The 15,815-nt window shown below is 35.1% G+C and overlaps 1 protein-coding gene across 1 annotated transcript; it reads left to right on the top strand.

Moving 5' to 3' along the window:
- The first annotated feature begins 13,519 nt into the window (after nt 1-13,519).
- LOC149241281 (uncharacterized) lies at nt 13,520-14,906 on the top strand. The gene is made up of 3 exons (XM_089367488.1): nt 13,520-13,811; nt 13,908-14,074; nt 14,325-14,906. The coding sequence occupies exons 1-3, from the start codon at nt 13,611-13,613 to the stop codon at nt 14,749-14,751; spliced, it is 795 nt and encodes a 264-aa protein (XP_089223614.1). The 5' UTR covers nt 13,520-13,610; the 3' UTR covers nt 14,752-14,906.
- The last annotated feature ends 909 nt before the right edge of the window (nt 14,907-15,815 follow it).

The raw sequence follows: 15,815 nt of genomic DNA, 5'->3' as shown, positions 1-15,815 counted from the left end.
AAGTTTCGTCACGTTCTAGGCAATGGTATAAAGACTAGCCCTAAAAAAGTGTCTCAGATCTCCTGCTTGCAGCCATAGAGCTGAGTAAAAAAAATTGCAATCACTCCCTTGTGGGCTTATACATGTGACTCGAGGGCTACACTTGAATTCCAGTAGTGTTGTGTGAGCGTCTGAGGTTCTAGGACACACAAATAAAGGTTTAACTTAGGGTTTGGGCACCTGGAAGGCTAGTTTGCCTATTGGGGGTCTTGTACAACCTAAGGGAGGTCACTAAGGTTTTGGTTTTGTCGATTCCACTTCCTTAAGGTGATCTAGGAGGTTGAATCATAACATAGTAACTATCATATTAACTCTTCACATATTTACCCGAGCGGACCAGTAAGCTTGGGTAAGTGAAGGATGAGGGTGTTACAAAGTGGTGTTAGAGGATGGTTCAACCCTTGGACTCGATAGGCGTAATGTGGTTTGCATATATGCATGTAGGTTGTATATGTGATTGTTATGTATGCATGGTGGTTGTTAGGGTCCTATAAATATAGTGATCAAGGTATGATTATCTAGCTATTTATCCAAATTGGATGTTATAAATTAATTTTTTCATTTTAAGTTGTTTTCGCTTTTGAAAATAAAACTAGAAAAAATAGAAAAATAGAAAAACAGTAAAAGAAGAAAGAAAAATAAAAAGTAAAGGTGAATAAAACAAAAATAAATAAGAATAAAATCCCCAAAAGAGGTGCGAAAGTTTAAATGTCGCCATAACTTTAATTATGTTAATGATTAATTAATCTATTAATAAACTTATCTTAAAGTTTGAAGCTCGAATGGATGTCATGTATTGTCACTTTCAATAAATTGTTTCCACCTTTGGAACGATGTGATCATCCTTGCCCAGATCAACGACGGGCAACGATGTTTGCCACCCCCTCCTATTGAAAGAGACATGTCTTCTACCTCCCGCATCCGCCTGCTCTTGCTCCATCCATGGCACATCACTCTTCTGTTGATGCACTAGGATGACTATTTAATTCAATCTTAATTCCTACATTACATTGTCAACCTGGGATTTGTTTGTTTATTTCAAGGATGTCGTCACAATATATGCAATAGAGATCGGAGGTTGTTACGTAACTAAATGAATCTAACACTTCATCCAATTGTTGCAAGAATGTATTAAAAAATCCTTAATTCTCGAAGTTCAATCAAAGACAATTCAAAGAATAAATCTCAAAACATACTCAAACCATAAATCTATATCCAATCATAACTGATTTGCAAAGGAAATGAATTTTAAGCATGTGCACTGAAAGAAACCATATCTAATGGGCTACTGTCTGATCTAGTAGATGGAAAGAAATACTACAACAATATAACAAGAAGTAACTACTTCAGCCTTTAGCATAAATCAGAAAGAACATCAACCAACTGTAACACTTGTCTGAATCTGCACAATTCATTAAAAGAAAAACATTCAGTTGTGACATATTTTCACCTATTCAACATGTTAAAGTAATAGTGTTTAAATATCTATTTCAAATGCAAATGTAAACTATACAGAATAACTCAATTATGTAAAAGTACAATAATAAAGATTTGCATAAATTAAGGAAATAATTCTGACACAAAAGAGTAGGGGATCTTCTAGTGACTAGGCCCAAAGGCTCTAGAAGTAACTGCTGATAAAGCTCAGAATGTGATTAGGAGAGAATATATGTCTTTCTCATTAATTGAAATAACAAAAGTACATAATTACTGTAATGTCAAAATATGCTTTGTTTAATGCCAAGATACAATAACGGAAAAGTGTCAATATATTGATCCTTTTCACCCGTTGGCATCATATAGTCTAATGGAAAACTAATGGATGAAAGCAAATCCTGACGATCAAAATATCTTCAAGATTTTGTGGCTAAACGACTGAATTTTTCTTCGTTGAATTAGCACTTTGCTTCCTATCTTTTGCTAGCCCACACAACCAAGGAATGATTTTCTCCTAGTTTGGCATTGTCGTTGTATTGACTGAAAAAGATTGTCCAATTTTGATTTCTTGCGCATAAAAACATGAAAAGTTAGTCTTCTTGTGTTAAAAACATGCAATCTATTAATGATTGGTTTTACCTAACTTTTAGAATCTTTTCTTCCAAATCCTTTCCAAGAATAAAGACAAATGAAGAAAGGTAAGTGATTTATCAAGTAATGTAAGGGTAAAAACATACCTTTTTTGTGACCAAACATATTCCCCTACTTACCTTTTGGCATGTCCTCATGCAAGAAGATGATTAACATGAAATTGTGTTAAGGAGTATGCAGGATAGGTCTGTTATTGATATAACCGAAAACCGCTTTTCATTTTAAGCATTGCAAATGCTCGGCCCTCTTGGCATTCTGGTAATTCATAGTCAAAATGATGCCCATCAAGTGGATAAAAAATAATGAGGCTTCTATAATGACATCCTTTAAATGTAGTGCCCATGCATAAAATAATATTGATGTACTTAACAAACAGCAATAGCTTTGAAATTTCTATAATTGAACGACTCTTTATTTTTAATGTTGTTGGTGGACGGTATCCACCTCTATTTTGCAGCAAGTAGGGCTTCTTCGTCAATATCCTGGAAATATTTCACTCTTGCTTTTACATTTTCTTTATGGGGAGGACCTAATGAGGCCACAACCTTCGGTTGCTCCATAAATCGTTTATGCTATATAAAAAGGTGTAAGGGTTGTGTAGGTTCTCCCCTATCCCAAAGATCTCTTTCATTCTCCCTTTTTTGGAAAATGTTAAATGCCTTAGCCCACTTAATTAGATTACAGGAAAAATAAGTGAAGGCTTGAAATTGAACATGTCTGATGAAAGGGATATTATGAGTATCCCTTTCGTCTTCCAGGAAAAATTCATGTAAGTATAATTCACAGAGGAGACGCCTCACCTTTTCATCCTGCTCCTGGTAGCATTGAGTAAAGTCTGGGGTCGATTTAAATTTCATTGTTTTACCAGCCCTGATAGCCTTAACTTTACCAACAAATACCTCTTAATCCAAAACAACGCATAATTCATGGCAGGTGACCTACAAGACAAAGCATCTTAATAAATGGAGCAGACAGTTTTAATTTGTTCCATAGATTTCTGAAGCTGATTATGTACTTATTTTTCTATTTTATGCTCAAGTCTGAGACTAGCATAAGTCTCAACACCTGTTGCAGTCAACTCATCAGACTTCTTCAATAAATCCTTATGTGTTCGTAGGGGTGCCACTTCTCTTTGATATTGTGCTAGAATATGGTGTGGTTTTGATAGTTCCTTCTACAACTTTTGGATAGTGGCATCCTTTACCAAAGAACTATACAAGGGTGTGTCTTCAATCTGAGCAACATTATAATAGGTTACCGCTGAGTCGGATTGAACAATTGTTTCCACTATATCGACTATTTCCTGTGAAATTTAACCGTTTATTTGAGAATTTTATGGAAAATTTGTTTGAATAGCAGCATCCATAAAATCCATAGAAAGAGAAAAAATTGTTTGAGTCTCCATCAAACAACAGAAAATGTGTTTATTTTGAGCTCCAATGATTTCAATATGATGCATTTCAGTTTGAATTCCAATTGAATTTACAAGGGTGTCTTCTATTTGCGTTCTAGTGGTTTGAAGGAGGTTTGCACTTTGAGTACCAATAGTTTTCGATTCCACTTTTTTCCTGCAAGCCTTGCTCTCTTATTTCAACCATTTTCTAAATTGTTTGATATTTTTATTCAATTTTTTATTCTCTTTGCTCAATAGATTAATCCTCACACAATATTCCTTCTTTACCTTCCTAGTGAGGCATTTGATTGGAGAAGAAACAACTGTACTTATTTTGAGAAAAATAGGTGTTATATTGTTACTAGGATCATTTTTCAATAAACCAGTATCTCCTGACTGAGCTTCCAGTTCAAGGATTCTTTCTACATAAGTTTTTGCTCAGGACTTCCATTTATAGAGGAAAATTTCCCCCTTGTTCATATGACTCCTCCATATCTTTATAGGATGGTAAGATTTTTGTATGACCATAACTACTGGCAGAGGCAGGCTAGCTAGGGGCGTGGTCTTGATCTCCTGAGTGTCCATATTGAATTTCTTCTTCAAAGGTCATCCCCAAGTTTTCCAAAACTCAGGCCACCTCTTCTTCATCACCCCATGGAAAAAAATTCCATGGACTTGCAAGGGGTGTATGAGACAGTCTTGCTTCCTCTATCAATTCTATAATATTCTTTTGTGAACTTATCCTCCTAGAACATCTTCGTTTTGCTAGGTGAGAGGCTAAAGTAAAGGTTTTCCTTTTTCGTGCCCTCCCTGAGATTGTTACCTCTAAAGATTGTTGTTCATTATTTGGTTCATTAACATTTTCTACAATTTGATCAACAACTTCCCCTGCCTGTCCATTTCCCAGGTTTTCTTCTAAAGAGGGTACAACAGGGTTTACAAAATTATCTCGGGTTAATTGTTGTTGGGCTAGTTCTTGAGTGATGATGAGCTTAATTAGACCATGATGGCTAGTTCTATCATGCAGGTTCTTAACTTTCCTGACCCAAATAACAACATCATGCAGCAATGAATTTAAAAAGAATGGAAATTTAACTACAATCTTCTACCTAAGTATTGCTAAGAACTTAAGCTGTCTAGATCATACCACGTCCTATCGGCCATCACAAGTGATATATTTCTGAACAACTATTGCCAATCCTTGCCATGTTTCCATCTCAGACGTACGTTGAACACCATTGTCCTTGCGCATTAATTCTTCACCTGACTCCTTGAATACTTCAACAACTTCATCCAATTGTACATGCTTCTCAGTCCATTTTATGCCTTTTGTTGAAATTCCTAAGACTTCAGCTATGACTACTTCAAAGACTGCTATAGTTCTTCCTTTTATGATTGTGTGTCCATTCTATAAGTTTTGCAAAAATTATAGTGCAACATCACTATGAAATCCCTGCAACCTGACTAGGTACTATATCCACCCAACGCATTCGATAATTTCTCGAGGCTATTCTGTTAGCTATAATAGTGTGGGCTCATTGTGAATGGAATTTCCCCCCATGCCTGCTGTGCTCCTGTAACAATTTCACTACTCTGCATGCAATAACCTTACTTCTATGGTTTTAGTGTTGAACAACAATGAATAAGCCGCATGCAAGAGTTTTGATTAGAAAAAGTTTTTATATAAATGAAATAATAATGAATAGTAAATCAAAATTTTTTTTTTATAAATACAATACTAATTAATCAGTCAAATCAACAAGTCTTGGCGCAGTTGGGTAATTATATCTTATCAAATCATCATAGCACATAACCTTCCCCATCCAATAAGAAAAGGGCATCCTCATCCTTGGAGTACAGGAAAATGAGAAGTACACACGACATCATTAATATGTCATGAAGTTGTGAGAGGAGTCCGATAGGTGTAGTGGAGAGAAATAATTAACAATTGTACGAGTGGTTAGAGATCACGTAAATAGAATAAAGCATGTAGATATTCATTATTGGAATTGATTTAACTTTTGTTAATGATAAAGCGAAATCTGACAAGGCATGAAAACATAATTGCTGATGGCGTCAACTAATTGGATGATGATGAAGTGATTCATTCATTGTATTTTCAACCATTATGCAAGTTTTTTTAAGTATAAACACTATTCAATTGTGGTTTCTCCTTTCGGATTAATTGAATAGGAAGTATTAGCATACTAAAGAATTTGCAATATAGATTGCTACTCCAATACCATATGTAGATCCACTACTACCAAGAGGTGTCTATAGCCTCGACAGGGTTACCACTTAAACCCATAAGGGAGCTAGTATCCTCAACTTATGACTTTATTATTATTATTATTATTGTTGTTGTTTACATATTTCTGTAAGGAGACCATTGTGCTAGCATGGTAACCAGATAACCACAATGTCATTCACCAGAGTAGAACAAAGTGAACAGGTCCACTCTTGATGATACCTCCTATCCTTATACATGCATAATGTCTCAAAGTCCATTACCCTGCTGTGGTAGCCATAATGGAATTGTCACTTGTGTTAATTCCCTATGATCATGATAGGTCATCTCGTAAACTGTGGCCTTCCATCAGTTATCAATTCCCTGGGTAAACCATACCGCACAAATAACTCAAACAAAAAAATAATTACAATTTCTTCTATAGCCATTGGCAAAGCTACCACTTATACCCACTTTGTTAGATAGTCTGTAGCAACTAGTATGTAGGCTTTTTTGTTTGAGGGCAGATTGAATGGCATGAAAATCCAATGCCCATAGTTCAAAAGGCTCCATTACCAACTTCGACTGCAATGACATCTCATCGATTTGACCAGGGAAAACCATCCTCTGACAGTTATAACAGGCCTGGACATATTTTTTTTCATCTCTAAATATCGTTGGCATATAATATCCCATCTGAAGTATTGTATCTCCAATCCTGCAATCTACAAAATGTCCACCACAAGGCTCTTCATGGCAAGCTTTCACGATTTCATAGATCTCATCTTCGCGAATACATAATCGTATTTGCATTTCAGACCCTGTGTGGAAAATATATCCACTGATCCAAGAAAATCGGGCACTGCATTGGACAATCAACTTCCTTTCTTTAGTTGACAGGTGCCTTGGTAGTTTTCCTACCACTAGATAGTTTGCCATGTCTACATACCAAGGTGCCTTTACTGCCACAACAAACAAATGTTTGTCTGGAAATTGGTCATCCACTACTAACGGATCATTCGTTTTAGGTACCCGAGACAGAAAATCTGCAACTGGATTTTCCTTCCCTGGTTGGTCCTTAATAGTAATATCAAACTCCTACAAAAGTAACAGCCAACGAGTCACCCACCCATTAGTAATAGGTTTATTGGCTAAATATCTAATAGTGGAATGATCAGTATATAGAAAGACTGAATAGCTTGTTATATAATGTCTAAACTTGTTTATGGCATACATAACAATGAAAATTTCATTTTCTCTAATTGTGTAATTGAGTTCAACAATAGTGAGATTTTTGCTGATATAATAAATAACATAGGGCTTCTTGTCCTCCTCCTATCCGAGAACAACGCCTATTGCTGTGTCTGATGCATCTGTAGAAATATGGAAAGGTAGTTTCCAATTTGGTCCTCATAATACTGGTGCAGTTGAAATCATCTTCTTTGGATCTCCAAAGGCAACATCACATTTGTCAAACCAATTAAATTCAACGTTACCAGCTAAAACGTACAAAGGTGCAGCAATTTAAAAAAAAAATCCAATAAAAATGTGGTAATATCCCACATATCAAATGAATCTGCGTACCTCGGTATTGGTGGTGGGTGTGGGTACTACAAGAATTACCTCTATTTTCTTTGGATCTACCTGTATTCCTACCACGAAGATGTAGTGTCCCAAAACGTCAACTTTAGTTATCATCATATGACACTTTACATTTCTCAAGCATAACTTGGTGACAATGCATCGTTCAAGTACCTTTTCCATATTTCAAAAGCGCTACTAAAAGTCATTCCCATAGGGGGTAAAATCGTCCATATAAATTTCAAGCCCTTTGTTGATTAGATCGAAAAAATGCTCAATATCGCCTTTCGAAATGTGGCTGGGAAATTGCATAAATGAAAGTGTAAAACTTTGTATGCAAATGTACCCCATGACAAGTAAACATGGTTTTTATCCTAGTCTTCAGGGGTGATCTGGATCTTATTATAGCCGTTGAAGCCATCGAGGAAGGAAAAAATTTGTTTTGTTGCTAAGGTGTCGAGAACTTGACGAATGAATGGAAGAGAGAAATGGTCCTTTTGGGTGGATTTATTTAGTTCCCTGTAGTCCCTGCAGATTCACCATTTCCCATTTTTCTTGGGAACAACTACCAAAGAGAAGATCCATTGGCTATTTGAGATACGATAAATAAAATTCACATCCAACAACTTTTCCAGTTCCTCTTTCACAATATCCCTGAGGTGGGGATTCAACCTTCTCTGGGGCTATCGAATAGTGCGAGAATCCTTCTTGATGTAGATATGATGGGTACACAGCTCAGGATCTATACCTTTCATGTCTGAGTATTCCCAAGCAAAAGATTTTTTTATTTCCGAAGTACTTGAATAAGCCTTTGTTGTTGGTGGCTATCCAGGTTATCATTAATGTTAAGCATTTTTCCTGGTTCAATCTCAATTGGCCTGCTGTTATAAATAGCGGTCGTGGGTATATGTTGATCGTTTGCATCCTTGGACAGATCTCCATGTGCTTCATTATCAAGAATGGATTTTAATACTTGGCATGTCATATTATTCATGAAAACTGACCTATTAATGAAATTGTTAATCACATCATCCTCCGTCTAATTCTTAAATTCAAGAGCTTCTTCTAGTGTGAGAGGAGAGCGGATGTTTTCTTTTAGGTATCTAGGTGTGTGTAACTGAGTATTTACAATAGGTAGACTTGGTTTAACGGGATGATACAAAACAAGATTCTTCACAGCATTTCGTTGTGTAATAGTCATGTTCCTTGCATGACATCCTATATAAGAATCTGTCGTCACTAACCAAGTTCGACCCAATATCAAAGGATATCCATCTAGCCTACTCCTTAAGTTAATGACTAGGAAATCCATAGGATATTCCCGGGAATAAACAAAAAAAATTACATCCTGTAAGGTTCCCTCAGGTCTAACTATTGATCTGTCGCCAAGTCCTAATAAGGTTGAGGTGGGTTCCAAAGTTGTAATGCCCATAGCTTGGCATGTTTCAGTAGATAGAATATTAATGGCTGCTCCAAGGTCTAGTAATGTATTTCGAAAGGTGCAACCTTGTATTTGAATGGTTACTACAGGATTCCCTGGATCTTCATATTTAATCGGTTCTTGTTTACCCATAAGTAGGTCCAATAATTTTCCTACCACGTGCACTATTGGTGGATTTTACAACTTCCTCCCAGGCATCTTCCCACATAACTCCTTAATTGTTTTTGCATAGATTGGGATGTCTTGTATGGCTCGAAGGAGCGGAATCTTTATACAATTTTTTTTAATTCCCATAATATATCAAAATCAAGATATACAACAGGTTTAGCTATTACTAGTCTCTCGAGGAATGGGGGAGAATAAATTATAATTTTATGTGAATTATGATGCTCGACTATGTCTTCTACCTATTTTATTTCCATAGCAATCACAGTCGAAGGATTTATTTCAGGTTGTTTTTCGCTTTTGATTTCTTTAGTTTCCTCTGTGGAAATAATGTGCCTTGACCTTAGCCACAGCTCATTACATTCTACTGGTCCTGTATCATTATCCGGTCTCTTAAGAATTTGTACATATTGGACTAATATATTGTTATTAGGATTTAGATTTGGTTGAGTTGGAAATTGGGGGTGTACTGAATGCTGAGGGTTATGAAATGGACTAGTATTTAATATAGAGTTGGTGAAATGTATGGTTAAACAATTATTCCACAAATATTACTTGCAGTCTACAACATCTGCAAGTTCAAAAAATCATTTATTTTGGGCAAGTGCCCATACTATGTCTTAATACTTTGACTTTATCATAAATCATTGTGTTGAAATGTATGTTTTAAATATACATGTGAAGAAGTATTGATTTTAGTCGAGAGGATGTAAGTCTAATAGGTGAAGAGGAGAATATCGTGGATAAATTTGTTGTGGTTGCGTAAAATAACTTAGTTACAGGTTTTACATAGAGTTACTGTGCAACCTTTGGTGAAATGTAAATTATAGTAAGAATTTCATTTTACTTAGAGCTGCAGCCTCCATTTATCATGCAAATGCATTGTCATATGTTTTGTTATCATAATCTAAAGTATGACTTGTTTCGATATGGTTTTAAACTTTCATGTATAGTATTACCGTAACCACTTTGTTTCACTTTGTTCTACCATGAGTCACTTTTTGTGTTTTTTAAGCTCCTGTCTAGTTGTGATTTGATCATCGCAACTAAAGATTTGATATCCACAACTGAATTAATAAGGGAAATACTCCTCTCCTCTGCCCCTGTAATTTATTTCATGCTAGATCTTTGACCGATTCTTGAACTTTCACTTGCCAAAATCAAAATCCACCGCAGATAGTCTGGCAACCATGTTCTGGCGACCATGTTCTAGTTTCTCAGAACCTCCATGATAGGTAGAATTCCTCCTTCCTCTACAATCAGACTCTCATTCGCCTTGCGCATTGATAGATTCAACAGGGTCACCACCACATGCTCTTGGGTCTCCAAATTTGGGCTTAACAATGGATAAGATAATAGCTTTGCAAACAGAAATAATAAATTTTCAAAACCCATAGCATAATATGTTTCTAAGAGGTTGAACAAGGGCCAATGTTTGAATGTTTATTTTTAAACCCTTTGTGAAATCACTATGGCAAGCACATGTGGCACCGTAGTGGTCATAGATGACAAATTATTTCTTATGGATCCAAATAGAAACTAAAACCAAATTGAAAAGAATAATGATCAATGAAATCAGTTCTTCTTCACGAAAGCTTTCTTCTTGAACACTTCGAGCTTCATTATTGTATAAATTTGCATGCTCTCAAACACAATGGTGTAACTTCTCTTTGGTTTTATCACATTGAAAGAATGAATCATTTTAATCCTCCTTTGTGGTTGTTGTATTGATACCAATACTTTTGCCTTGAAATTCTCATCCAACCTTTATGATGGTTGTACTGATACCAATAATTTTGCCTTCAGATTATCATCCAACCTCTCTCTCAACTGTATATCCATAGTAGATATGACCATATCTATGATGATGCAACATCTTCACATGTAGATTTTTCCACAATTCAATTTCACATAGCCAATATGGCTTCTTCACATGCAAATCTACCCACAATCAAAGTTCACAGAAATGTTCAAGAAAATAAAAATAATTATGAACACCAATAAAAGAAATCACGCACATAAGAACACTAAGAAATACTTTATGAAAACTCCAACTCCAATTAAAAACCTAGCCTAATAGAATTCCATTATTGGATGGGAAAAAACCTCACCAAATGTGCCTAAGAGCCATGCTCAACGCTCGACCCATTACACTAGACAGGGAGCCCAAACTTGCTCAACCCTTGGAACCTTACAATAGAGACTAATAAACCTATTTATAGGATTCTTTTGAGCCAAATACAATTGGCATAATACCATGGGAAACAAAACCAAGTTCCTGAAACCACTAGATGTAGGGTATCTATTTCGAGTCAAGGTCAATCCTAATCGGCGTGATCCCAAAGTCTCACCAATCAATGCACCAGTTGAACCTGGAAACATAGTATAACATCAAGGACATCTACATGCATCTTAAGCTCATTTCGGCATAGTCTTGTACATAGGAATGATGTGAAAGAGTCATTTTTTGCAGATGCTTGTACAAAGGAATGAAGTCAAGGAGAACATTATCTTCATTATTAATCAAATGTAGTGGCATGTGGAAACATTAGAGTGTTGGATCTAGAGAGTGGACAAGCACATGATGATGCCTCCTAATCCTGGCTACTACCCAGGTAGCAGCAAAGAACCCATCCCTATAGAAGCCATTGATGATTCAGATAAATCAACATGAATGTCTTTCTGTTTCTTTGTGTTTAGTTCTTTTACTTTTTAATTACATAGTTTTATTGTAGGGAAAGGTCCTATACTTCTTTTGAAAACTCTGAAAATTCTCTTATATTTAGATATTATGAGATAATTGAAGTTTTTCGTTTCATAATTTACATATTAAAAAGACCATTTACTTTATGAGAGTTTTTTCGGCATAAATCGCAAGATATTTCATTTGTCGACGCGTTTCGAACCAACTAGTGTGGTTCATCGTTAGGACAAGTTGAATGAGCAGATCAGGTTTTGAATGTTAAATAGATAGAGCAGAGACTCCAACGGCTGTATAACAGCTATATTGACAACAACTAGATTTGATGGGTTAGTTAGGAAAAGAATAACCATTATAGGTTACTTTTTAATTAAATAATTGTTATTCCTGTCCTAACTAACCAGTCAAATCCAGCCATTGTCAATATAGCCGTTATATAGCCGTTGGAGTCTTTGCTCTAACTATTTAACATGCAAAACCTGATCTACTCATTCAACTTGTCCTGACGATGAATCACACTAGTTGGTTCGAAACGCGTTGACAAATGAAATATCTTGTGATTTATGCCAAAAAATCTCTCATAAAGTTAATATGGACCACAAAAGCCTCAGCTCATCAAAAACCATTTAATTCATTATAATTAGTCAAAATTTATAAAATAATTAAAAAGAAATACTAATTATACAAATAAAACTTTAATAATTACATTTGTTCAACACAAAATTGATATAATTTAAATATGTGTACAGTACAACATAATATATGGAATTCACAAAAACTACCCATCATATCTCATATATAATCATTGTTTCTTTTAGAATAACACACTCTCTCTCAGAGACACACATATAAAATTAAACCTAATTCATAAATCATTATTTAGATTTCTTTTCCTATAATATATTATAAATATTAAAACAAATTATTTATAATTTTATTTATAAAAAATAAAAATAAAATTACAATTATAATTATTTAGTAAGATTATGTTTTAATATTACTCTTTTTCCTATTATATGATATTATAAGATAATGTAGAAATAATAAACGTCCTTATCAAAAATTACATTGCATACCTAATCACACCTATACTCACATGATATTAAAGTTGCATTCAATAACTAATACCACCGTTTTTTGAACCACGATGATAACACTATTTCATCGTTCAACATATTCTATAATTTTTTCAAAAAGTGAACACACGAAATTGAACCACATGCATATTCTACACTTTTTTCAAAAAGTGAACACACTAAATTGAACCACATGCATATTCTACATTTTTTTTCAAAAAGTGAACCCACTAAATTGAACCACATGGTCTTGCGTGGAGTGTGCAGCTTTGTGGTGAATTGAGTTTGGTCATTTGGAAAACAGGATACACTATAATAATGTTTCATTGCTATTTTAGACAAACGATTTTGTTTGACAAAATCGTTTCATTGCTATGCGTAATTCACAAATTTGCTATATTATTTAATTATATAAATCACAAGCCTTTATTGTGTATGGACAAAATACGATTATTTAAAAGGTTCTGTAAGTCAAATCACGTAACTATTGCCATCGTCCTTCATCCATTTGTGACCTTTGCACTTATTAAAAATAGGCAAGGTTGTCCCACTGTCAGCAGCATGTTGTTTGTTTACCTATGTCGATACTGATTTAGGTAGAAAAAAAAAGACATATGACAACATAAAAAATATGTTTATATTGTTTTAGGTAGAATGCGGGATACAGTTGTGAAATTTTTTTATAATATTTCACAAAATTAGTTACAGTTGGAGTAGACTCTAAGAAAACGCAATACTAACACGCCTGAGAGTTTTAAATAGAGTATTTTGACCTTTTTCAGAGTCTGAGACAGTAGGGCAATGTTAATACCACAAAGTGGGACGATTGACCATATTAGTGGCCAGTAGGTAAACAATAGAAGAAAGTCCAGGATCTGTAGAAATTTGAGTCTGTGAATATGACAATTGCTGTGGAGAGCAAGCCAGGGTTGGAACAGCCCAAATGGCTAATGGACGAGGCTGAAAAGAAGATCACTACTGCTATCTCTGAGGCTACTGCGAAGCTTGACCTTAATGGCCTTCAATTGATTAATGTGCCGGTGTCGTTACAATTGGCTACGACCCTTGTGAAGCTGGATCTCTCAAATAACAATTTGGAGGTAAATTTTTCAGTTCGATTCCCTATGTGCAGTCCTTTTCCGAAGGATGACAATGGAAGATTTTTTTTTGTTTTAATGGTGCCCAATTGATTGCAGTGCTTCCCTGAATACGTGACTGGCCTGGTGAATCTGAAAAGTCTTGATGTTGGTTGCAATCACCTCAAATCTCTTCCTGGTTCCATCGGCAGGCTCTTGAACCTTAAATTCTTAAATGTTTCCAGCAACATGCTCGTTGTCTTTCCTGATAGCATACAAAACTGCAGGTAATGTTTGTCACCTAATTCGGTAGGGTTTTGGTGGAGTTGATGCATGTACAAGAAACCTGGAAATTGAATCTAACTATAGTGAATATAACTTTTTCATTGTTGTAATTTTATGTGTAATTTTCTTAATACGAATTGAATCGATTTAACTTGAATTTCCAACTTGTGATTCGAACCTGATCAAAATTTCTGAATGGTTTTTGGGTATCCATATTTAGGTTAATACAGTAGTCTGGTATTAATTTAACAGTGCGTTGGAAGAGCTGCGTGCGAATTTCAACCATCTGGAGGGACTACCAGACACGCTGGGATTCAAATTGAAGAATATGAGGAACCTATCGGTACATTCAAACAACATAGCTTATCTCCCGCCGTCGATTTCCTGCATGAGATCTCTCCGTGTAGTGGACGTCCACTTAAACAAACTCCGTCGTCTCCCGGACGACATAGATCACCTTATAAATCTGGAAGTCCTGAACGCCAGCAAGAACTTTCACCATCTCGTGGATTTACCGGAATCGATAGGTGGTCTGACGTGCCTGATGGAGTTAGACGTGAGTTACAACCAGATCTCTTTTCTGCCGGACTCGATCGGGGCTTTAGGAAAATTGCAAGTGTTGGGGTTAGAGGGGAACCCTCTTATTTTGCAAACACAGAGAAATATGTCCATCTCTTAATTCTTTGTTCATTGTGAGATAAAACGCATTCTTGATAAAACTGCACATATTCTGCACACTAGCATTCTGCGTCGTAGATCATCTACCAGTTTTCTCCCATAGACACAAGATTAGTAGGGATCTTCGACTTAACTAACATTTTAGATGGAAATTTTTAGACATTAATAATTTAGATTTTAAACCCTGTAAGTAATGTTCAAATTTCAATGGAGGATTATCATGGGATAAGTATCGAATATTACCCGTAGGTCGTCGTTTGTCGCCCCATTGGTCAATGTCTCCTCCAGCTTCCTGGTGTTTCTCTCCGCGTGAATCTCAAACACATGGAAATCTGTCCATCTCTTAATTCAGAAATCTGTCCATCTCTTAATTCTTTGTTTACTGTGAAACAGGGTTTGGAATTTGGATTTTTCTTTACCCGTCATATAATTTTTTTTGACCTTTTGGGTTCTTATGCTTCCCGTCAAGAAACGTTATGTTTAAAATTTTGCCCTTCAAAAATGATGTTCTCATAATAAATTAACCCTTCACCAATAAAGTTTCGTTTAAAAAATTACCATTCAATAACATAATTATGTTAACAAATTTCATATATTTATCCTAAGGAAAAAAACCAAAATTTGAAAAAACTCAATTGTGGAGGTTTCAACAAAAAGTTTTGAACATTTGAAATTTGATCATTTCAAATATATAATCAGTCCTAGGTAAAATAATTAATGGTTATCCATTGCATATCCTTAAATTATCATTTAAAACCAACAATTTACATTATGCCACATGAATATTTAGATGCCTAATAAGACTAAGTTCCATACAAATTCAGAAATAATTTCTGACATTATCTAATATAATGTTTGATACAAAATATAAATATATGACACCTTAGAAAGGCATAAGAATGTAACACCATCTTCCAACCATCCAATAAGAGAAATACATTTGGAAACAAATTATTAATTCATACATATACATATACATAAATTATGGTTTACTCAAAAAAACAAATTAAACCAAACTAATGTCACAACTTACAAGTTTCTAAATTCCATTGCTCCAATGATAAT

This window comes from Pinus tabuliformis, chromosome 8, assembly GCF_031772625.1.
Source record: "Pinus tabuliformis cultivar Carrire ecotype Pingquan chromosome 8, CPIR1, whole genome shotgun sequence".
In the NCBI taxonomy this organism is placed as follows: domain Eukaryota; kingdom Viridiplantae; phylum Streptophyta; class Pinopsida; order Pinales; family Pinaceae; genus Pinus; species Pinus tabuliformis.
The sequence above is the reverse complement of the archived record's forward strand: the minus strand, read 5'-3'. Positions and strand labels throughout refer to the sequence as shown.

Coding starts and splice junctions, on each gene's coding strand:
- LOC149241281 (XM_089367488.1), top strand. CDS start 13,611: ATGACAATTGCTGTGGAGAGCAAGCCAGGGTTGGAACAGCCCAAATGG. Junction 13,812..13,907: donor TCTCAAATAACAATTTGGAG/GTAAATTTTTCA, acceptor AATTGATTGCAG/TGCTTCCCTGAATACGTGAC. Junction 14,075..14,324: donor GATAGCATACAAAACTGCAG/GTAATGTTTGTC, acceptor TTAATTTAACAG/TGCGTTGGAAGAGCTGCGTG.